Raw genomic sequence first — 25,906 nt, forward strand, 5'->3', positions numbered from 1 at the left:
TGTACTCAAAATCGCAGTGAGTATTCTCAACGTGACCACTAGTGGTATGCTAGTTGAGTGTCAATCAAATTCTACGCATACCATGATGAAGTGCTACTCGGAGAGCAAGTTCAAATCTAGTCGTCAGAATATCAAGCTCGGTCGCGAGGCAGGAAATATAGACACCAGAGCCAGCAGGAAGCGGAAACCACTGGCCGAAGAAAGGGCATTTCGCTGTGAGGTAATCTCCTGGAAGGCAGTTCCCTCCAGAAAACATCGGCCATTGTGTCTCCGATTACCTACACGCAAGATGTGCGTCGATAATGCAGGTATGTAGTGCACTAACTTTAAAACATTTCAATTTCTATATAATAATTTTCGTCTTGGTCTATTCTAGACCATGCTATGGTATTTTCTGTAGGGGTGCAGCATATTTAAACTCTTTCAAACCAGGCGTGTTCCTCCATAAAAGAATAATCAGAGAACTTTGGAAAAGAGTCCTTTTTGAAGAACCTCACTTATTCTTCAACTATGGTTGCTATTGTAGGGACATTGATTCACTTACAAGGTACTGATTTCTTTTATAGCATAAGTGCATACACTGGGTTTTAATGTGTTTGCCATTTCCCTTTAACCCAAGAAAAAGTCGTGTGACCTTGCGAAAAGCTTTATTCATTATTTTTAAACGATATATTTTGCATATAAGACGCAAAGTGTTTTATTTACTTCCTACATTGTGTCTTAACTCCAATTTTGCGACGACAATATTCACTAATATGCATAGCTAACTATTTACTAAATGAAGTATAGTAAATACCTTTTAAAAATCCCCTGAGATATTCTACATAATTCTGCTTAAGTGCTGACAATTATATGTAAAGTTTTGACCTATTTCGACGTTTAATTATGTGAGTGAAGTCATGACTACTTATCAAATGATGATCGTCTAAGAACAGAATCTCCTTTAAGGCTACATCAAGTTTACATCTACATTTAGGATGGATTAATTTATGCTAGATTCTAGTTTCTGAGTAATAATGTATGCTATTTATTGTCTATAAATGTGCGCACTAATTAGTAATGGGAAAAGATATCTGCATAAACGCCACTGTGATCGGCAGCGAGCATTGTGAACTGTTCCGCAAACTACACTCCTTGAAGTTAGGCAATAGAGGTTGCTCTGTTTTGTTTAAACGTGACGCGGACATCCCGACAGTGGGAAGGCGAGCCTTTTTGCATTTGATGAGATGCTTCGATTACAGTGAGGAAAAAAATGAAAGCTTTTATAAAACGAGCAATAGATTCTCACCAATGATCTTTACTTCTCAAGCGAGGTACATAATGAATCCATTTTCATTATCCAATAAAAAAATACTTTGAAGTGTTGCCGTATTTCTAAAGTAAAAATAATCCCTCTTAACATAAATATGACCGGCAAAATTTCTCTTGATTCTGCAAAGTATAATTTCTGACCCGCTGACAGCTGTAAAAAAGGGGTAAACTAATTTTTATTCCGCATGAAAAATGTTTCGTAAATTGCACAGTAATTCATAATATTCATGACTTGTTTTTGACCGCAAAAAGATGTTTCTCCAAATGAAACTCTTTGATTTTGAATTTTAATACTTTTCTACAGGAATTAGGTATACTTTGTACTTCGTAGGTCCCAGTATGATTTTTGAAAGCTCTGCCAGCATTAAGGAGATGCAGTTTCATGTCAACCAACAACTGCATGTTTTTTGGTACTCTCGCCGCTGGTAACTAGTTACATGATATCACATGCAATGACGATATATGATATTTTAGATACATTCCCAAATTGTTTTGCCGGTAGTGACAATTTTCCGAGCATTACAGGTCTCAGAAATGTGTCCCAAAAATGGACCATGCAATCCGGGAGAGAACCCGACATAACAGGTATAGTAAAAAACCAGTCCGCTGAAGCTTACTGTCTGCATTATTGCGATAATATTTACTTTCCTCACTTTTTACCCTAAATCTCTTATCATTCCGATTTTGAGATGAGAAAAAGACATAAAACACTGTCTCCTATATACTAAATTAAATTATCAATTGCAATTATCGATCACCCCTCACATTTCAGACAAGCATGAGCCGTGCGTGATAACGTCACGGAGAAACAGTCCGAAATTAGCAAGAGAAATGCTGCTAGCAAAATTTATCATTTTCTTAGCAGCTCCAAGCTCTCTCAATCAAGAAAGTTTAATTTTGGACCTACGAACAACTGCATACTTTTGGTTCTCTCGTCGCTTGTAACATTTAATTTATCTTTAAGAGTGTGCAATCTAAGACATTCTTGAGGATGATGTTCGTGTTTTCACAAATTCTACTGTTTGCTGTCACGATTATTACTATACCTGCAATTAATGGAATGATTCATATGCTGAGGCAGTTATAAGAGACCAAATACAAAAGTTTATAATTTTTACCAATGAGGAATTTGTACGGCATTTGCCATGCCCAAGGAAATCGGTCTGCCTCTAGTACTGAGAGGAAAACGAATTTAAATAGAATTTTGAGTTTTTCTCGGCGCATGATGTGCACTCGACCCGTAGTGATCTCATGGTGTAAAAAATACCGTCATATATGAATCTTCAAGGCTTTCCTAAAAATCTTACGAATAACCTTTCATATTTTCAATTCTTAGATATGTGTGTTTGCTACGTGATCAGATTGTTGTTGCTTGAGTGGTCAGCTGCGTACACCGATGCCGACGTCAATGCTCACCGTAGGAAGTCATGTCCTTCGAGCTGACTCACCGACTCACGGGAAAGAACATCCCGTGATAAAGCTTCACCACGGGCACTGAACGCTACCCATAGATAGCTGTAATCTGAATCACTGGAAAAAAAAGTCCCCGACCATTTTTGTCTCGAGTAAAACATGGGAACGTGACCTGTCGAAATAAGGACTGGATGTTGTATTCAGTAGCGGATACAAGAAAAACTCAAGGGGGGGGGGGGGGGTAAAAGGTATCTTGAGCTACCTTTACTTTTATTGTAATCAAAAAATGATCAAGTCGCATGCAAAATTTAAGAAATTTTATCTAAAGTGATAATACGCATATACAAGACGATGCCATCTTATGATATAAAAAAAATTGCAGTTGTGATTCAGAAACTTTCAGGAATGGCGGACCCGCAAGGATTGCAAGTGGAAGTCTATAAAATATAAGCATCAGATCAGGGGAGGGTATATGGTCTATGGAATGACATTAGACAATTTTTATCACATTTATCACGCATGATTTGAGCCAGTGAGCTATATTTGGCGATATTTTGCATAGAAAATACTTGCAGATGTAAAAAGACTATCAACAAAAGGTTATTTTAAATTGTTGATTCAGAAATGACCACACATTTTGCATTTGACAAAATTTTGGGAGAAAATACTTAAGAAATAAACAAGTGCTCATGGAATTTTTGCCAAAAACGGTTCCGTATGGTTAATATACTCTGGCAAAAGTATTTTCGCTAAAATGAAGTTAAATATAACGTAACGTTTCCAAATATCAAATTATCTGGCAATCATAATTTTTCACAAATATTACGGGGAAGAATAACTCTTACTTTACCGCAATGTTTCCCGAAGAGAGTTGTGCGACAATAACAACTTTAATACACAATCTGCTATAAAAATCTTTTGAAAATGTTCTCTGAACAAAATATAGTGTAAAGTAAAACTGAGAGCTTTCATCTAGCCATGCAACATTAGATAACCTGCTTTGTCTGACGTCGCATTCCAGAGAAGTCGTACCTGACAGCATACGCTACAAAGCTACAGAAGTGCATACTATTAACTTTCTTCCATTCTATCTCCCATCTCGACTCAACAAACATGAAGTATTTTACTTCAGTCTCTTAAAAACCAATTTTAATGGCATTGGATAGGATTCTTTCAGAGCAATGCATTGAGTTAAATTTGAAACTGATGAACAAATTGTGAATACTGAATGAAGCTCATCTAAAATATCTACTTTTTAATAAACTTCTTTTTTGTCTCCGTTCTGCCGCCAAAATAGTTATTATCTCCTTTTCCCCTCTCCCGAGGTCTTTCCTTAACTACCGCATATTCAGAACGTTTTGTCTTCCGAGAAACTGGACCATTGAGTCATTTCTACTCTCTTTCGCGTTTACTACAAGAACCTACATCACCACCAGCTTTGCAACCTAATAGCTGCAATTTTATACGAGCTGATTTAATGGAATTTACTCATGGTCAATTCATTAACTTCATAACTTTGTCAAAAGCAGTGTGACTATCGCCATGAGAAACTTCGTACCTGCAATTATCTAACGTAAAAAACAAGCTTTCTGTTAGTGTTCGTTGTGTTTCCGTGCGATTATTTTTACATTCTAGCTTAAAAACTCATTACAATACATTCTTACGCCATTTCTAGTTCTTCAGAGGTAGTACGAGCCTTTATTTTTTACAATTAGCATTTATTTGGTACAATTTGACCAGTTTCAGCACTTTCTTGTCATTTTCTAAAGGAAATACTATATTACTATATTTCCTCAAAAATTTATTCGCGAAAGATGGTCAAGGTGTACCAAATAAATTGTGTGGAATAGACTTAATCAACTTATATAATTTATCAACTTATATAATTTATCCCTGCATCATATCTTTTTAAAGTAATGCTAAACCACTAGATCAAATGCTAAAGAAGAAAATGATAGATTTAAATGCACCAAAAAATAAGCACCAGTGCCACATATTTCAATATTTAATCCCATATTTTATAGCCTAGAATGAAATAAAACCATCTTACGATTATCCTTTAAAGAAATGCTTTGATTCGTCTTGAGACATACGATGATTCATGGATTCTACGGAATTGCCTCGGTTTTGTCACAATTCGGTTTTCGAGTGCTCGATTTCAATGACGTGTTAGCTGTTAAAGAGGTCATTTCGAAAATATTGAGTAAATACAAAAGTTTCACATGCGCCCCGATTCGCCACTGTCGATTACAGCACTTAGATATCTCATGGGTTGCGAAGTTCCACAGCCGTTGATAAGATCAGCATTCAATGAAAAAACTGAATTCACTCCTCCAGAGGCGCAGTAAGGGGATATCCCGTAGTGCGTTTAAAGTTTCCGCTTTGATTTCGCGACCTCTGGGTAACTCTTAGAAGAAAATTCCTCCACCGTAGGTTTTTTTTACTATTTTGAAATATGCTCAATGGGTGTCTCCCAATGACGTGTGAGGCTTGGTTTATTAGATTAAAATTTAAAACAAGTTTCTTAGTTGCAAAATTTTCACAGAATTAAAACCATGATTCCATAATCGATGGGTGCCTGATGTGAACATTTCCTATTTATCATTAATGCAAAAAGATAAAATCATGAAAGCTCAACCAACAATTAACCTCACAACAGTAATAACGTAATAAATGTAAGCGGCATTTGATAATTATTTTCCCTGATACTTTCTTATTTTTTCCCTTAGCGGAAAGTTAACGCTGGAGAATTATGAGCCACTGAGTGGAATTTCCCACATAATGACGAAATCAGAATACATTAACAGTTTGTAGAGCAAGTAAATACAATCCGATAGGGTTTGGTTTATTGGTTTCGTGCTTTCTAGATTTTTTTTCTAGAAACTTTCATTTTATTTAGAATAACTGTAAGGAGGGAAAATAAGGATTTTATTAATTACTGTTTGAAATTAGCGTTTTTCCACAATCACTGAATGGTCTCAGCGCTTAGGAAATAGGCAAGGCCTTTTTTTTCTCTCCCAACTTCCATTAAAGGTGATTAGGTCTAAAATAACCGTAGCACTAAAGGGGAAAGACTCGCAGTGTCTGGCTCTACTAAGAGGATTTGTAATAAATTTATATGCACGTGCCGTTCAAATTCGTGTTAAAATGAGTCATAGTAGACTCCTTTATCTATATTGACTTTACCCATCACATGATGTGATATATGAGTCATTTGAATTCTGAATCAACATTTAGCTCTTATTTTTTTTTTACCATATATTACACAAATACTCTCCAGAATCTGTGTTCCTAGAAGAGAATCACTTGATCAAGAATTGATTATTGTGTTTTTTCTTGCCTAATGGTATATGTCTATCAGAATTATTTACCAGATATCTTCAGGTAACATGAACTATCAAGCACGAGAAGGTGATTAGCCCAGATAATTTCTTTAAATAATAATAGGGTGCCTGTGAATGAAAAATTGAAAATGACATAAAATCTATATTCAATAAAGCCCCATAACGACCACTCACTCACTCATTCACTCAAACACTCACTCACTCATACAAATGTTTGGGGTGAACAAGACGAGATACGACAAAAAGTCTTATGAAGACCCCCTCTAAAATTGTCTGAAACCCCAGGAAAAATTATGAGAACACTAAATTTCCAATTGTTTAACTGTCTATTCCATTAAAATTGAGTATGAGGATTAGTTCAAAAAATAGCCACCAAAATGCAATGGCGGCACGGCGATCATAGAAACAAATAATCATAGTAACACCTTTGTTTATGCAAGCAAGAGAATCTTAATTGGAAAAGAAGATAAAGGAATTAAAACGAAAAAATGATAAGGATAAGGTAGGAAATTTAGAAAGTAATTTTTGAAATGTCTATTTCTTTACGTCTTCTTTCCACATGAACAAACATTTGTTTACATCAAAGCGTATTCAACTGAAAAGCGGAGAAATATAAGGTAGGAAATTACTTATTGTTTTTAGTATATTACAACGAAAGTGTGGTTGTTATTAATTTCATAGTTAACAAGTGTACATAATGCCATTTTTAAAAGATGATTCGTGTTGTTGACTGTAGTTCGCGTCTTGTTGGCGATACACGATTGTAAGAGAAAGACTTTTAATCAACACTTCCATAAAATATATGTAGCTAAAAATGATTTTATTTTCATTTTTATGATGGCGATAACTTTTATTTTTTTTACGTTCTTTTTTCCGCTAATGTCCTTTTTTATGTGCATTGTTATCCGTGAGCTGGTGCATCAAAGGCAGTGAATAATGCAATATGGAGGATAAGTGCAAATAAAGGTATTTCTTATCAAAAATCTTACTCTTATCGAAAATCACGTTTCCTTGAGTGACTAAGTTATTCAACTGTGAAAATTATTGAAATCTTGCCATTCACAATGTCTTGTACACCAAAGGCTGTGATCTGTTACTCACCAGATTTATTGCGCATTGCGTTTGACATTAAAGCTGAGATATTTGTGTATCCCGATTCATTAAAGCTTAAAATAGAGGTTTTTCTGAAGTTAAATCATTCGCGATCATGACAAGTATTATTTAGATAAAATTCGTTATACTAGCCCCAATTGTTGCTAAGGCGCATTTGCTCCAGATATTGATATTCAGTTCCTACGTAATTCTATTGTGTGTACCATCTCTCTCTAAAGCTTACGAAGGGGAACAGCTGTTACATCTTATTCGTATATCAACATTTTGGTTGAGTTTTGTGAAAAATAATTAATAAACGTGTTTTTAATTGTAATACGTAAAGTCGTTAAGTTATGATATTACGTATGCATTGGGTGTTACAGTGGAACGTGGTCTCATCGTTTTTTGTATTTGAATTGAATAAGTTCGAGAAACTCGTAGAAATTTATTTTACTTTTTTAGCCCCTCAGAAAAACGTTTCTCTTTATAAATATTTATATTCATATAGTAGCCTACGTACCATGCGCTCGTTTTACGTGAAAGTGGAAGTACTGCTTATACCTAAGCTAGCCAGCTTAAAAGTAAACGATCCTTAAGTAGCAAGTCGCAAACAAAAAGTGTAAGACCTCCCACAGTGAGCATAACAGGCCGCGGCCTTTTTCGGGAGGGACCTGGGGGGGGCAGCCCCCCCAGCGAGCAAAGCGAGTCTATATATATAAAAGAAAGTCGAAAATCGTGTTAGTTAGAACACTTATAACTCGAGAACGGCTGCACCGATTTTAATGATACTATGCTCTTTGGATTTGTCTCAGACCCAGATAACATATAGGACATTAAAAAAAGGATAATTTCACAAAAAATCATCTCTTTCTTAGTGATATGTTTTTTGGAGTTAGTAACGCTACAACAATTGAAAAGTCGGTCACAACTACAAATTAAATTATTTTTTTTGTTTTTACCAATTTAATAACTGAACTTCGTAGCATTATAACATTTTAATTACTAAATAGATTCAAAATATTGAAATTGCATTTAAAAAATTCAATTCGAGCTAATTGTAAGCACAGCTCGAGTTGACTCTTCACTACCGTGTTTGTAAACAAAATTTCCAAGCAACTGTTGACAAACGGTAATGTCCGTGTTCCTGTCAAGGAATCGAGGAGTTCGATTTCACTTCGTCGGAATGTTTGCAAATCAGTTTCATCGGAAGGTGAGCTCATCAACAAAGTGTTCCAGAATATGAGTGATCACCACAAAAATCAAATTTGGTTGATTGAGCGAACAATTTTGACGGCCTAGAACGAAGATGTGGATTACTCAATCGAGGTAAATCAGGATCAAATAGTTGGTACTCTGCATGAATTCAAATCTTTTAACTGTGTAAAAAACGAAGACGCAATCACCAACTATCTATCTGAATATTTTAAGTCCTTTGACGTACCTGGCTTGCCAAGGCACGATTTACAGCTAAATGTAGGCTCTGCGTTCATGATCTTTCGAAACCTAAACCAACCATAACTATCCAACGGAACATGTTTGGTGATTAAAAAAAAATGATAATGAATGTGATTCACGCGACTTTACTCACAGGAAAATTCAAAGATGAGGAAGTTCTCATTCCGAAGATTCCATGATCCCAATTTATGTGCCCTTTTGAGCTTAAACGTATTCCATTTCCAATTTGTATTGCATTCGTGATAACGATTAACAAATCGCATGGTCAGTCTTTTAGTTTTTGTGATGTTTGTGCTCATGGGCTAATGAAAACCCATGATTTTCTCATGGTCAATTAAACGTGGTATGTTAACGAGTCGGTAAACCATCCGCTGTATTTCTTCCTTCACTTCAAGAGCGCAGCTAGGAATTAAGGATAGGGGAGTTTTAGGCGTAGCTAATAATACGAGTCTGTAGGGTATAGAAAACTCGCTAAGGTAAGCGAGAAGTGGGGGGGCCCTCCCCCAGACATTTTTTAAGATAAATGGTTCAAAATAGTGGGTTTTTCGGCTGTGTGAATAGTTAAATATGTTTTGTTTGTGACTCATCCGTCCCTCTAATATTAGTAACAAAAGTTTTTATAAAAAAACTCTCTGAGCTCTTGGGGGGGGGGGTTTATCCCCCGAAAAACTCCCCTTGCTTCGTCACTGTTTCGCTTTGCTATATTTATTTAGCTTCATCCGCTTTATCTTACGCCTGATAACAAAACAAAAACTGTAGTTAATCAGAAGGTGCTTGACGCAAGACATTAAACCCGAATGTTTTGGGCACACCGTGGTGCGTTTACGCATGCAGTACGTTTACGCAGTGCACTTTTACCAAACGGAGATACTATAACTGGCGCGTCTAAAGTCATTTGATACGAATGCTGATTCATAGGGACTTTTCTTACACGATTTTGAGCATCAGTCAAGCGTCGGTCTAGCGGTGAGTTAACTTGCCACATGAAAGTTGCCAAGTTTAAGCAACAGACTTAGACCTAAAAATATTTTTTATGGTTAATAGCACAAATAGCCATCAACTGAATGCGTATAATTTTTATTTCATTAACTGCTTTATAAAACCACAATGCCCAAAATTCCTTAAGTTAAAACGTAAGAAAATTCATTGAAAAATATCCGCGTAAACGTGCTCCGATCCACCCTATGTAGATTCAATAAAGGAAATGTAAAAACTCTACTCGGGATACCGCGTGGGAAACATTATATGAGAGCGCCGACGTTTCGGGTACCGACTTCAGGTACCGACTCAGCCGTGAGAATGGGTAGCGAGTCGGTACACGAAACGTCGGCGCTCTCATATAATCTTGCCCGCGCGGTATCCCGAGAAGAGTTTTTACATGTTGTTCGCCGGGAAAGTGTAAAATCTTACATAAAAGAAATGTCTTTCTGACAAGCAATTTTGATACTCATTTACGTAGTTTTATTTAATTTGTATCCTTATTTTATTATAATAAATTAAACATGATTAAAAACGATAAAGCCGCTCTTGATTTATAAATGGTGTAACTAAACTGTAATTTCATTGATTGTTAGGCGGTATGAAGTTCGCCTGGTCAGCTAGTAAAAAATATTTGCAAACCCACCTTTATTCGAACTAAAAATAAAAAAATAAACCACTCTGCATTGGCCCGAGGCCTTACGTTTAAATTTTATATATAAGTATACATAATTTTTATATTTCATATTATTTTTAATTTAATATGATATTATATATTATTAAAATTTTATCATCATAATTAGACAGCAATCCTAGGATCGGTTTGACGCAGCTCACCATTCCTCTCTCTCCTTTCCTAACCTTTTCATAGCGATGTATTTCTTCTCTTTTGCATCCTTTATAACCTGTCCTATGTAACTCATACGGGGCCGTCCCTTGCCCTTTTTCCCTTACACTTTTTCTTCAACGATAGTCTATAAAGATTATACGTTCAAAGCCAAAAACGTGATACGCATTCGCTTTACATTTGAGACTGGAGTGATATAAATTCATCATCATGAATTTGAGATCTTACAATTAGTACTAGTGTCGTAATGAATATTTGCGGAGTAAGTATTTGATTTAAGGTGTCTAAACTTATGCGCACCACATTTATGATTTTGAAAATGTAGTCTTTTATGTGTAAAATGTAAACAAGGAGCCTTGGGCAAAGGAAAGGTGATTTATTTTATTCTTTTTAGTTCGAAGAGAAACGTAGGTTTAAAAATTAATTCTCTAATTTATTGCAATATTTTTATCTTCTATTTAAAATAAAAATTTGGTTTTCAGTTATTTTTTTAATGCTAATCGTCGAAAATAAAGGCTCGAACTACCTCTGAAGAACTAAAAATGGCGTAAGAATGAATTGTAATGAGTTTTAAACTCGCAAGCAAAAATATTCACACGGAAACACAACTTGCACTAACAGTAAGCTTGTTTTTTTACGTTAGACAATTGCAGGTAGGCAGTTTGTCATGGCGATAGTCACACAGCTTTTGGATATAACTTTGCTTTGATAGCTTTTTAAAAACTAACAAAGGATTAAGAATTTCCGAGGAAACTTATTATTTTAACTAATAGGTATCGCAGTCTTATTTATTAATATTAATGTTCTAACGTGCTACTTAGCGATATTGAAGTTAACTGCCAGCAATTTTACACGTTTTGACGCGGAGGTAAAAAACTGATGTCTTATCTTAGCGCAAAAATATAAATTAAGTCCGCAAAAAAATTGACTTCGATTATCTAGGGTAAAACAAAACAAGTTATCGATTATTTGAAGTTTCGTCTTCGTAAAATAGTTTTTATATAGCTTTCAAAATATTTAATTTGGAATTGATTTAACTTTCAAATAAGAATTTTCAATATATTTAATTTGAAATAGATTTAATTTTCTGACACGATTCGACTACACTTTCAAATGAGCAGGAAAAATGTACAACAAAACAAGATAACGGTCGATGTAAGGTTCGTCTCAGTAAAAAAAAGTTTCGTAGGTAGCTCTGAAATACGTTTCGATTACATTTTCAAATGGGCTGAAACCCGGAAATCATTCATTCACCTTTTTTTTAGCTAAGGGAAGAGCATTATTGCAGGAGAACCAAAATTTGATGTAATTTGAGCACAAAAATTAGCAATTCCTTTCCTTTCTGTGAACTAATAATGTATATGACTGGGTTGGAAGCCAAGGGGTACAACTGATATTTTTCTCAACAGAGTTAGGTTAAGGTAACTGTTAGAACAAATACACAAAAACCTGGTTGCCAAGGGATACGAGGGAGACTCTGTTCTGTGCTGACATCGAGTGGAAAATCAAGTGTACTACTAAGTATCTAATTGATCTCGTTTGTTTTCTATACTTTTCGTACCTAACTCTGTATATAAAAGAGAAATCACTTGTACCCCTTGGCTTCCAACCCACTCATATGTAATGTTCGGCCGATTGTATTACGATTTCCTTTTGCTTTCACCAGGTGCTCGCGATCCCCACAACCCGTCGAACGACCGGCGCCTGACCGTGTACTGGATTGGCTGGGTGTTCTTCGGGATAACCATCACGTCCATATTCATCGCCGGAATCATGGTCTCAATGTACAAGATGAACATCCAGGACTCGAAGATGAGGTCGAACGGAATGGATTACTACGACGACGTCGAGTACGACAGCGGTCCCGGTGACGTCAACAGGTCGATGCCGGCAGGAGGAGGAGGAGGAGGTGGCCTGGGCCCCAGGAGGTTGTATCCGACGAGAAGACCGCACTCGCGCCGGCAACCTCCGAGGGCAAACCGACGACCGATCCGGCCCCCACCCAACGACCACACCATCACCTACATGGAGGACCCGGTCGAAGTGCAGCCCCTCCACCTGGCGAAACACGAATCTTCCGTCGGCGTCGCGGCGTCGCCGGGACACGAACCGCACCCTTCGACGCCGGGAGTGGAAGAGACTAAGCCGACAAATAGGAGCCACGGGACGCACTTTGAAGCAGACCACAAGCCGACGAATCGGAGCCAAGGTAGCTGACTCCGTGGGAGAGGGAAGCAGGGACCTGTCCAACAAACCAAGGATTCACACGATTGACCGCTTCCACGGAAACGATTCGTAATTTATTTATTGCAGAATTTTTCGAACGCATCGGGACATCGAGTGATGATGGGGGTCCCTGCATCAACTCAGGTTTTTCCATCATGAAAACTTCTTAAGTTTCTAACCGTGAGAAAATAATGAACTGCAAAGACACTTTGGTGACATTGTGTCCCACCATTCACGGAAAATAATGAATCGTTCGTTTAATAATTTCGGAGTTGATGATAAATTTGAATAATTAAATAAATTATTCATGCACTCTGAAAAGTTAACCTAATTTCATCTCCTTAACATGAGTGATATATCACACGCTTGAAAGCCAGAGAGGACTTCTCCGCACGGAAATACTATGTTGCGTCATCGCGGACCAGCATCAGCATCGGCGGTAAGAGTCTGTCAACTGGTTCGTTAACAAAAAGAAGTAATTCACTGACGATTGCTATAAAATTCTGGAAAATATAGAATATCTGACTTATCTTTTTTTCTTCAATCCAATTTTCCACTTACCTTCAGTGAGATGCCAAAGGGTGTACTATAGGAGATTGTACTTTATTTGACGATTCCCCTCCCTTGACTACCCTCGGCACTTAAAAAAACTTAAAAGAAAACTTGGTAAGTCAGAGGAGATATCAGAAATTTTTGTTTAAAAAGTAACTACTATACGATACGATTTATAAGTTTGTTTTCATCCCATAGATATTTGAACACACGCCGCTTGAGTGCATTATTAAAATCCTAATTTCCGTTACCATGGACGTAAGCTTCCGACATAATGCACTGGTATTCAAGTCTGACAAAATCAATGCTCTATTTTCGTAGACAGGATGACGAAAATTTCGTTTTCCAACATTAAATTCCTTTCTTAATGGCTCTTGTGTATGAATCTATTGCGATTTGAGAGCTGAAAATGGTAGATGGACAAAGATGTCGATGATCAAGGATAGCTTTTGAATATCTATGTAAGTAGGTTCTTGGATTGAATCAATCTGTTGAACCAACTATTGACATTAAGGGTGACCATCTGATCGCCAATGACCATAATAATATCATTGGAACCAGTGGCGGATCCAGAATAGGGACAAGGGGGGAAGGGCTAAGTGTGGGTTAACCTACCAGCGGTAGTGGGGGTCCGAAAAAAAATTACAATTTTATATGGTGTAAATTGGATTGGATTTCATTTTTTCCTACTGGGTTTGGAACCCCCTCGAACAAAATTCCTGGCTATGCCGCTGTCAACTTGCCTTAAACTTTGGGAAATTAAATGACACATAATACAAGAATATATAAATATATTCTCGCAAGTCCTGATAAAATTTTTATTTTTCATGGCCACAAAAATGCTATCCTCATTTTCGGTATAAAAATATTTGGCTTTCAATATTGGAGGGAGGGAAAGATAAAGTGCTTCGAGTTTAGTGCAAAACAAGTGTGAAAAATTTATAGGAGTAATAATGAAATCAATTTATACCTGGAATAAAGGGGAAAAAATGCACAATTTATCCTATTAATAAAAACCGCGAGAAAGGCATTGGAAGGCATGGGAAATTAATCTCGATTTTTACATTTCTATGAACATGTAATCTGTCATTAGGTTGCAATCTGGAAGGTCAATCTATGGGGCATATCACTACAATATGCATTGTAAAAACCATTGTATCTACCAATAAATTTCTTGACCATTGAATTTTCCACATTTTCGCCTCTAAATGTTTGGGCCGAGGATCTTTCCAATTTGACTGACATCGGTTCAGCTGATACCGTGCAAAAAATATGGAAAGCATTATTTTCCATTGATTTAAAAGGTCTTTGAGCAAGAACTGGTTAATTCAGCGAATTGCATATACGCCGGCTTGGTGGTGGAAGGGAGTCATGGATGCGAGGCTGACACTCAACAGGTAAGGTCTGGTCATCGGTCTGATGCTAATTTGTTCATTACCAAGAGACTAATAGAGAGGATAATAAAAATAAAATAAAAAATAGAATAATGCGCTTTTTCCAAAATTAATACAGAATTCGTAAAAAAAGAAAAAAATGAGGTTTTCATCACTCAGAAAATAAAGGGTGGGTGCTAATTATGTTTATTAGACATGACTGTAGATGAGCCTGATACATATGAGGATGGATTAGCACCCATGATTCATTTTTCGACTGATGAAAAGCTTAATGTTTACTCTTTAGTGTTTTTTACATTGTTTCTGGAAACAGCTTGGTTTTTTAAAGCATATTATTTAATTTTACTGGGTTGATTAACCAGTGGCATAGCCAGGAATTTCGTTCAGGGTGGGTCCAAAACCAGGGGGGAAAATTAAAAAAAATCAGGGTACTAAGTAGAGGGATTTAAACTAATTATAACAATTTTTATTATCGAAAAAACTTCATTTATTAATGAAATATTTTGTTTGCATGAATTTTCAATATTTTGTTGCTTGGATTTCTTTCTTTGCTGGTTATGTCATTTATTAAATAATGATAAATTTTGCTAAGGTAAGTAATGTCTGTTCTTTTATTGCAGCTTTTTTTATTTCTGGATATGTGGTACATTTCTTTGAATAACCAACAAAGAAAGAAATCCAAGCAACCAAATTGTAAATAAATAAATAAAAACAACATCAGACTTAAAGGTAAATTTTGAATATGTATTTCCATGTATTTTAATGTATAACAACTGTAAAGTTGCCTGTATTTAACTAATTTTGTATCATACATTATCATTTTTATAGCCCTGAGGATGGAAAAATATAATGTCCGAAACGTAGGCAAAGTTTGAAAAATAAATAATATTTACATTTGACCCACATCTCGTGATATAAAAAAAATATATATATATAATTATTTTTCTGTGAAATTAAAAAAGGAACATTTTTGGCAAAAATAAGCCATTACTTCCTGTAGGTATATCCAAGAATATACTATCAAACAAATGAGATCAAATGGTACGAGACTTAAAAAGAGCAATGCCTAATACATTATTTTGAAATCTTGAAAAAGTCATGAATTTAGCCATCTTATGATATTTTGATTTTAAAATCATTTGAAATAATTTTTCAATATTATTTTGCTACTTGGGATGGCGACTTTTTCCTAAAAAAAAATGAATCCCTTTTTCGAAAGTACTTATGTTCGGATTTTGCATTTTTTGGGACCTTTTCAAATCCACGGAAAGGCCTGTTTTGGTTATCCTTATCATCTTGGGCTCAACTTTGTGGAAGTTCATTTAAATTATAAAATGAAAAAAAAACTTATTTTGGTAGTTTTCCATCAGATTTCCAGAAATGTTAAGTTATGGATTTGCGGAGAAAAATTCGGAAACGAAGATATTTCACTGGGAAATGTATGCCAAATGATCCCACCCAAATGCATTTATGAAGTTCATAGCGTAAAAATTCCAAGGTGGCTAATTCGAAATATCTATAGCACTACTAATCAACTATTATCTGCCCCTTTATCCTCTTCTAGCATGAGCAGAAATCTATTTTCTTGGGTTTGAGAAAAAGCTTTTCTTTGAATGACAGCAGGAAGAGATAATGTCATGAGCTATCCATATATTACACGAAATGGTTTGTATAAATAGGAAGAAGAAGGATTTCGAGATTTTTAAACTCTAGACTCAGCTTCAATGTGAAATGCAAACATGCATTAACATATCGCATAAATAGATTTCCCAGGAACCTTACCAACACATTCATTTTTTTATAAAGCTTTTATGTTGGACAGAAATCAAAAAGGCCCAGTAGGGTAGCCAGGAATTTTGTTCAGGGGGTCAAAAACCAGGGGGGGGAACTTTTTTAAAAATTGCATGGTTCCCAATGACAAAACTATTCATCTGGCAACATCAAATATTGCGTGTCTATAGACTAAGGGAATACAAGTTACCAAAAAATTTACAAAATCAAGCTGAAATTCTTATTTTTGTGTCACCAATCGAAGAAATTTGAGCGCTTCCAGCTATTGGTTATAATATTTGGCAATAATATTTTAAAGAATTTATCATGGCATAAATAAATTCTGGCCATTGTTCATAAAGTCCAGATATGAAGCAGACTTTAACACGTTGCGTACGGACGGTAAGAATTCTCGTCATTTTTTTCCCGAACGTTCCGGACGGATGACGAAGATTCTCGTCATTTTGGCGCATCAACCTAAACAATTTTAAATCGTACAATACGTATTAGTTAGTACGTTTTCAGTTGTTGTTCGTTATTCATAATGAATTGATGCATCATAACGTTTGATTGGATAAAGTTTTATTCTAAAAATTAGCTTTTTGACCGTGTTAAAAACAAAGGCATCACACCTTAATAGGCATGTATTTACAATCTCGGCGTTCCTAGGAATGTAAATACCCCGGTATGCAACTTGTTAAATTTCATTTACACAAAATACCAAAATATGTCAGTGTTTCAACAAAAGATTTCAGAACACAGTTTGTGAACTTTTTGTGGATTATTATCCGGTCAGAGCCTCTCATAGGTTTTCTATGTTATTTAAAGACTTGCCATATAGTCTAAGTACAAACCCTGGCAAATCTATTTCAAGAATATATCTGAAACTTCTTAAATAATTGCAAAGTAATGTGATCCTGCTTGTATCAAGGGAGAAGACGTAGGTGAGATGCAAATCCTTGGGTGAAATAATAAGGTTGGTGATAATACTTTCTTATGAAGTAAGGATATAAATGGCAAGGAGAGTCAGAATTGGAATGAGGCGGTCATATGAGAAAATTGTGTCCTTCAGGTAAGAGGCATACCAGCTCTTCACTTGGGACAATCATCATCATCATTGTGTCTACAGATACACACCTGGTGTGGTATTTGGAGGAGGCGACCGACAGCTGAGGTCATATAGGCCATGAGGAAATGGGTTGGTAAGGAAGGGTGGAGAGAAATCCGGCATCGGCATTAGCCTGCTCTTAACGAAAGGCACCAAGGGGATCACGGCTTAACGTCCCATCCGACGGACAGAGTGTTGCACTTGAAATGTCCTCCACACAACACTCAAGCAGGGATCGGGCAGTCTCTAAAAATTCTCTGCCACTGCCGGGATTTGATACCCAGTAAACCCTAAAGATAGGTACATAATAAGTTTTTTTTGAGATTGAAATGCTATGCCCCTTAATTTACCCAATTACATATGTTTTTCTCAGCTCTTAATTTTCTCAATTTAGTGTATTTTTTTGGTATAAGACAAAACATACTGAAGAAATCTTAAGCACCTCTTCAAAACTTGTTTCCTGATTATTTTGAGTTTGTAAATTCAAATAATTATGATGTATAAATGCTTAAATATGTGAATATTTCTTAAAATTAATCTTTTTAAGGAAAGAAAATTTGCTCACTCATTCACTGACTTAGTGATGCAACCTGCAAGTTGTTTTGAATTATATTAGAGTAGAGCTCACCCCAAACTAAGTCACTGGCATGTGAATTTCAAATATTCTGGGTAGGAGGACCTGTTCCTTTCTATGGATCACCTTGCACTTTGAGGATTTGTTTGAGGAGGTCAGAAGGTTCCAGCTGCAGCTCGAACATAGGATCGCTCAATCAGTAGCCATTACCTAGGCTACCATTCTCTCCACTGGACACCATCATTTCCATAAGTCTGTGTACACCTATACCCCACTGATAAACAACACTGACAACTTATGAGTGGTATGAAGACACTGTAGTGAGTGTTTTGTTGCAAAAATATTTTTTTAAATGTTAGTGCAGAGAATAAAATCATCCATTTCACACACACCCATTGAAGAATACAGGAAATACGGGAAAAAGCTTTCATTTTGACTTGAACATGATTTTACTATCCCTTACCAATCGACAATGATTTTTTCCCTGTCTGTGACGTAAGTCACATATTCTGCGACACTTTGGTAGTACTGGTGAGGTAGATTTGGAGATAGTTTAGAGGAAGAGAGGGCCATCGGGACTGAAAAATCTGTGCAAGCGTGGACTCAAAATTTCCCAGTGCTTTGGCTTTCCTTATATGCTTGGGCACAACTAGCCTATAGGTAATGGCTACTGTTCCAGCGATCCTGGGTTCAAACCGCAGGTGGAACTTTCTGACACCCCCAAAAAAATACTCAAAGTGCAAGGTGATCCACAGAAAGGAGCTGGCCCCCCTTACCCAGAATGTGTGAAATTCACATGCCTGTGATTTAGTTTAAGGTGAGCTCTACTATGGTTTTTGACTACAGTGATTCTTGCTGTATCACATGCTGCCCCTCAATATCTCTATAGGGGCACATTTCTTATGCATAGTGTGCCAGCACTCGACAGTTTCTCCAGAATTTTGCCCCATTCATTCAATTGGTGAGTGGAACATATAAATACACACAGACTTTTAGAAATTATCGTACATGTTTAAAATCTAAACGTTGGAGTTATCTATGAAAGGATGTTAATCATTGCTCTTATTTTTTTGCCAGGCCCTGAAGGTGTACTTCCCTCCAATAGATTTGCATTGGCTCATGCTGATCATACTCATCCCGATAATGCTGTCAGCGTGGATTCGAAATCTCACTCAAAAGCCCCCCTTTCCACGGCAGCTGGAATTGTCATCACTATTTACTATGCTTCGCTAGACCTTCCTAACATATCAGCCAGGAGACTTGGCCCGGAGTCAATGCTCAAATTGCCTCTCTTCTTGGGGACAACTATATTTGCTTTTGAAGGCATTGGATTGGTGAGTTATAATTTTTTTACAGAGGGATATCAATCAAATCTGATTCTTACTTGACCATATCCTAAATTTCCTGCTTTTACTCAGCTACGTGAGGAATTGACGATGTACCCAAGGGCATGGCTTATATTTTTAACCACTTTGCTCTCATGACAATTTTATTTTCACTCCCAGAAAGCTCAAACCCTATTCAAGACCATGTCAGCCATTATATAAACAAATCTTTATGTACATTAACTCTTTAGTTTATATAGATCATAAAATACTGTGGAAGAAATACCATTTTATGTATGTAAGTGGTGATTGATAAACATTTATAATTTATAATCTCATTCGTAACAAGGTTTTTGGGTTGACTATCACCTCAGGGAAAGTAATGCTTGCATCTCCACGAGCATTACTTTCAGCGACTCTTACAAGAGGATATCGAAATAGCGAAAACATCCACATTCAAGAGGGAGGACAGCTATTGGCTCTCAAACGTCTGGAAGTGACTCTTACCCAAATGGATCAATCAGAACGCACCTAGCCATAACCAAGGCCTATATGAGACGGGCAAAAACCTGCATCAAACCCTTCAAACCTTAAGACGACAGCTGCAATGCCAGCGACACTGTTTTCATGAACCTGAATCGATGTGGAGGTCAACCTGAAAACCATGCTATACATGTTGCACCACTCTGCAAAAGTCTCCATCAACATTTATAATCTCAGTGTATAAAAGTGAGAGTAGCTCAATTTTGTAAACAAGCACACCCTATCACACCAAACCACTGACAGAGAGCAGGAATTCCTGTGACAGCAGTGAGATATGAATGAGTATCTGTGATAGAGTCATAACATTTACTAATAAGTATTCACCGTCTACCCTTTGTCTTCATTTCTGGGGACAAGAGAAATGGAGCTTTTATTTCGCTGCATTTCAACCAAACATGCTATTGTCTGTTCTTTCCCAGTGAGAAATGGGTGGTGGAACCCACGTGGAATCCACGTTGACTCGTGGATATATGGTGGTGGTGGATATTGAGTGATTGGACCCACATGGAATCCACGTTGATTTCAAGTGGATCTATGTAGATTAGTATAAAATATTTAACAAATTTTCTAATTTGTGGAACCTAACTCACTGGTGGCATTGCGCCAATTATCATCCTGAAATCACACTATTTATGTGAAATTGCATCACACATTTTATATATGTATAAGTAATTCATGGAAAAGGCAGCCATGAGAGCACACGAAAAATCATAGACATGAAATCTGTCTATTTCGAGTCTACATAGGTAACTTAAACCGATGAAAGTGTGATGTTGACCATGAATAAACACGATCCCAGTGAGAAATGGGAGGTGGCATCATCATGGAATCCACCACAAATCAACGTGGAATCCATGTTGATTTCAAGTGGATCTATGGTGATTAGTTTAAAATATTTAACAGAATTTCTAGCTCGTGGAACTTTTAACTCTCTGTTGACATTGCGTCATTTATCATCCTGAAACCATATATGCTTGTTGTGTGAAAATGCACCGCACATTTTATTTATGTATATGTAATTCATGGAGAGGCAGGATTAGAATGATGTGTAATATAGAATCAGCGGGTTTTAGCAATTGCATAAAAGGTGGGTTTTATTTGTATACTACACACTCCTGCTGGAAATTCAGCATTAAATTATACATTCATTTTATTCTTCTAATTTTAAAATATTTTGAATTTCCTTCCGCCTAATATAATCACTCATATAGCACAAATATCTTCTAAATATCTGGAGCATGTCTGCATTGTCTTTGGTATCTTAAATATCTATTAGATGTCTAGAAAATGCCTACAATGTCTTGGTTATTTTAAATATCTAATAAATGTCTAGAATATGTCTATTCTATGAAAGTATGACTACTGCTTAGCCTTAAAAAAATACTGAAATTTTAGATAGGTACTGAAAGTAATTTCATAAAAAGATTATTTAAAGAAATTATGCATATTTCATAGAACAAAAACTTTGAAAAAAAAGAGTAGACATCCACAATTTAAGCAAAATACCATCTCCTCCTGTTCCACCAGCTGGCTGTTAATTGAAAAATAAACTCTTGTTATTCCAAAACATATAAGTCATTTATCCTGAATTTTCCCAGAAGGTAAATTTGGAATGTGAATGTCCAGAAAATATTGTCTCAAGATATCTTCTAGATACCAGAAAAGGTATCTACAAAATGTCTATTGGCATGTGGTTGGCCAGGACAGGGGAAGTGGGATCGACATTACCTCTGTTCATTTTAATGTTATTTATCGCAAAATGATTTGTAAAAAAAACTTGTCAATTGTATTCATAAACAAGAAAAAGTTATATTTAATGGAGTTGTCAATTAATTTTAACATAACCAAAGAAATATTTACGATAATTATGTACTAGGTACCCGCAGTGGTGGCGACTCCATGGGTCCTGAGGGGGCCTGAACCCCCTTGAAAATTTTATATTAGGTGGAAGAAAAGATGTGTCAGGCTTGTCGATTTTCTCCGGAGTGTAGAGTTATCGAGAGACGAGTTTTCTAGGTTCCAATGTTTACCATATGACTCTTCTCAAATTAAAAAAAAAACTTTAAAACTCACTACATATTTATAAAATTTCCTGGTGCAAGACCCTTAGTATTTTTTATATGTCGGTACCCCTGGCTACCCATCAAAATGATGGATAATGGTCCCTCTAGGCAGCCATACAACCCTAGTCCTTCTAGTGTGAATGAGCTCATCAGGCTTAACTGAGAGGAATTTGTTCATTGTATTCATGTCTAAATCCACATAGATTTAATAAATTGACTGACCAAATTCCTGTGTGCATTAATAATTTATTTTCACGCAGTCAAAAAAGCTATTTTCAGTTAAGTGCACATACATTACATAAAGTTGACTTATAGACTTATTGACTTATACATATTTGTAATTTTTCCTTTCTTTCATCTGCAGCTTGGCCCAGTGTTTGAAAATGGCTCTATCTTTTGGAGTAATGTGCTCTTATGCCCTGCAGTTTTTTGTACCTATAGATATTTTATGGCCTCCAGTGATGAAGAAATATGGCCCTTTTAAGCACAAGGTTTTGTATGAAATACTCTTCAGGACAGGATTCGTTCTGTTGACTTGTAAGTGATGACATTATTTCATTAATATTTGACGTAGTATATATGTATTCTTACCTGCTTCTAACTTATAGAATAAAATCATAATGCTCAGTAATGTGATAAGCATGACAAAGGCATATAATTCCATGTTGCCTCCAGGAGACAGAAAGTTTTGAAAGCATGAAAAACCTCATTTTTTTTACATTGAGTCAGCATTCAAAGCCCATGAAAGCCTACATTCTTGCATGTCACTTCTGATTTCTTTTATGCAATAAATTTGTAACTCCAGAATACAATGTCACCTCAGTAGAATGACTCTCAGTTGTACTCTTGTGCTTGTATGATAAAATTGGGTTTCCGAGTGTAAATGCTTGCATTTCTATGTGAAGACACTCTCAGATGTAGCACAATTTTTCCAGTTGTATGATCTAAAAGCCTAATCACGGTAATCTAATTACATAGGTGTAAATCAATCTTAGTTGAACGAAACCACTGACCTGCTGACAGAAATGTTGCACTTACCATTAAGTTGACCTGCAATGAATAGTATCAATATTATTTTCAAGCCAGCAGTCTTCAACAGGAATTAGTTTTAGCAGACTACACCCAGCCTTATGTTAAAATTAAATCCACTAATTGTATTTAATTATGTTTTCCCAGCCAGCACAGACCACAAGCATATGCCGTTCACATACATATGCCCTCTTAACGTAGTTACTCCCATCAAAAGGAGGCCCTCTGCATGTGAGGCAGTCTGTAAAGATCGTAGGTGCTGCCCACTTGTGGACCAAAGCGAGCACCAAACAAGCTGAATTCATACTCCATTGGTTGAAATCTCTATTCTATAAAAATCTCATAAAAATGCCTTACTGCATGAAGTTCACCTCCTATAATATTTCATTCCTAAAAAATCTTGGAAAAATACTGAGGAATAAAATAATGGTATAAATAAATAAAGTGATAGTTAGTACTAAGAACTAAAATCCTGACTCTCCACACTGTCATCTTAAACAGAAAAATATCCCCCTGATTATCTGGAGCAATTTTCTGTGGAAGATCATAATGATTTACATTAGGTTTGCATTCTCCATCATTGCTGATGCTTCTTAACCTTTTTTCGGATTATGTTGATATTCAATGACAGGGATTTTTTTGTGCTCATATTGTATATTATTTATTAGGGTCAATCTCCAAAAAACGTACATTTTCTGCAGGCAAAATTAAAAAAAATTTTGTTTATTGAGAACCAAAATTGTGTAATTACAGTTCGTCAATCATACAACCTAAGTGACAGAGATCTTTAGTAATATTCACACTTTTTTATTTTTACTTTTGTTCTGTCTACGGACATGGTATATATATGAATATTGTGTTTACTCACTAGAAATTTTTTAACAAATTGGCATTGGACATTCTGTAACTAGTCATAGTGTAGGTATCATCATGTCCGTTACTATCTGTCATGTCCATGGGCAGTAGATTTCACGAACATGACATCCACAGAGATGACGATTTCCTCTAAATTAAGTTATAGTTGGGACAATTTACAATAAACACCTCTTTGAAAATCTATGTGGTACTGTCCACTGATATGATGAATCATAGTCTGTGGACATTAAATTTGGGGAATATAATTTTTTTCTTTGCTAATTTGTCACTAAAATCCGTAAAAGGGTACATAAAATAATATGCCACCTTATTTTTGATGTACCAATTTTTGATTTTTTATGGCACTCCATAATTTTGTACGATTGTGGGAGAATGATCCATAAAGAAAATATGTGGGTATATGCTGGGGATAAAAGTGCAGCAGTGTTAGTAATGCCAATGTGTTCAAAATAACATCGTTCTACTAGCCAGAGAAGAAGCCATCACATGAAGCAACCATATTGAACATCAGCTCAACATGGTTCTGCTTCCGCTGGAATTGGAATTCCTATTGATTTGGTCATTGCAGTGGAGATAAGCCAAAAAGCACTGAAAAAACTTACATTTGTACATACCGTACTTACATTGTCTTCATTAAATGTGGGTAGGTAGTGGCACGTGGGTCGGGTGAAAGGCAAGAGGGAAATATCTACCAGTGCATCCATGAGAACATCGGCATCTGAGGTGTTTGTTTTCTTTTAGGAGTGTGAGAAAGGAAGGTCCAGAAGGGAGGCGTGAGAAGGAATAGAAATTTTGTTCGCAAAATGTTCCTAATTTTTGACACTTCTTAAAACTTCAAATTGCGCTAAGGTGTCAAGTGAGGTGCCTTCTATGCATTTGTACCAGATGATGATGGTTCACATAAAAACCTAGGTCCTAGTTCAAATATTTATGTGGAATTACAAAGTTTTATTTACTTTTCATTATTCATCTTGCTGCTATCCCCATGGTTCTCAAGGTAGATTCCTACTGGATCCTTTCTCCTAGGATTATGATCCCATATTGCAGATGGCTGTCCATGTGTTCCATATTAGTATGTATTCTGGCATTTTTGGATAGCTCACATCTTATGCTGACTGGGCTCCTTAATGATCCCTCCTCTTTGAGAGGTTTCACAGTAATGGGCCCTCATTTTTAATTGACATCAGTTTTCATGTATTTTCTTATGTTGTGATTGGCTTTTGTATCAAACATTTCATTGTTTTGTTTTCGCAGTCATATTGGCGGAAGCCATTCCCAAACTCGGCCTCTTCATCTCCCTGGTGGGTGCCATCAGCAGCACTGCCCTGGTGCTCATGTTCCCGCCGTTGGCTGAAATTGCGTGCATCATGAGCCGACCTCAAGCGTCTGAACATAAAGTCCCACTGGAGATGGAAGTTGTGGCTGATTTAGATGGGCGTGGTGGCACCGAGATAAGGAATGCCTACCCAAGCTCCTACATAAAAAGTGATTCAGGTGGACACAAGTATGTTGCTCTCTCAAGATCTCATTTTTGGATAGTGATGTTAAAGGACATCTTTTTGATATTGGTCGGTGCTTTTGGTTTTGTGTCCGGAACATATGCCAGTATTGTTGAAATTGTTCATGCATTTGAGGAAGGCACTGATTGACGTGTGTTGAAACGTTTGGATTCTCACCAGAGTGCCATGCCGTGTTACTGTGGTAGATTCACAACGGTTGTTACTTTACTTATATCATTCCTTTATAATTTTAGGAAAGTATTAAAAATAAATTTAACATATCTATGTCTGATTCTTCATTAGTTAAATGTGTTATTCACCATTTTTTCAATGTATTTATGTGCCTGTATTGGAAAATTTAAAAATTTAGAGGGCTTCAAACTTTATTAACCTGAACAGGTTGTTAAGTTATTCATGTAGTTACAAAATCTTATTCCATCATCTTTAACCTTTTCCTGCCGGTGCCTACAGTAGAAAAACGTTTTGGTACTACGAGTAACATAAGAA

At 36.2% G+C, this 25,906-nt stretch overlaps 2 protein-coding genes across 2 annotated transcripts; both read left to right on the forward strand.

Moving 5' to 3' along the window:
- The first annotated feature begins 203 nt into the window (after positions 1–203).
- LOC124159472 lies at positions 204–14,404 on the forward strand. The gene is made up of 2 exons (XM_046535297.1): positions 204–308; positions 12,107–14,404. The coding sequence occupies exons 1-2, from the start codon at positions 290–292 to the stop codon at positions 12,655–12,657; spliced, it is 570 nt and encodes a 189-aa protein (XP_046391253.1). The 5' UTR covers positions 204–289; the 3' UTR covers positions 12,658–14,404.
- Positions 14,405–22,437: 8,033 nt separating this feature from the next.
- On the forward strand, positions 22,438–25,701 carry LOC124159876 (proton-coupled amino acid transporter 4-like). The gene is made up of 2 exons (XM_046535773.1): positions 22,438–22,532; positions 25,155–25,701. The coding sequence occupies exons 1-2, from the start codon at positions 22,457–22,459 to the stop codon at positions 25,547–25,549; spliced, it is 471 nt and encodes a 156-aa protein (XP_046391729.1). The 5' UTR covers positions 22,438–22,456; the 3' UTR covers positions 25,550–25,701.
- The last annotated feature ends 205 nt before the right edge of the window (positions 25,702–25,906 follow it).

The sequence above is a fragment of the Ischnura elegans genome, chromosome 5 (genome assembly GCF_921293095.1).
Source record: "Ischnura elegans chromosome 5, ioIscEleg1.1, whole genome shotgun sequence".
NCBI lineage: Eukaryota > Metazoa > Arthropoda > Insecta > Odonata > Coenagrionidae > Ischnura > Ischnura elegans.

What these genes read in the sequence shown, in the direction of transcription:
- LOC124159876 (XM_046535773.1), top strand. Translation starts at nt 22,457, where the DNA reads ATGAAGAAATATGGCCCTTTTAAGCACAAGGTTTTGTATGAAATACTC. An exon ending in AGGATTCGTTCTGTTGACTT is followed by an intron (nt 22,533 to 25,154) that starts GTAAGTGATGAC and finishes TTGTTTTCGCAG; the next exon opens with TCATATTGGCGGAAGCCATT.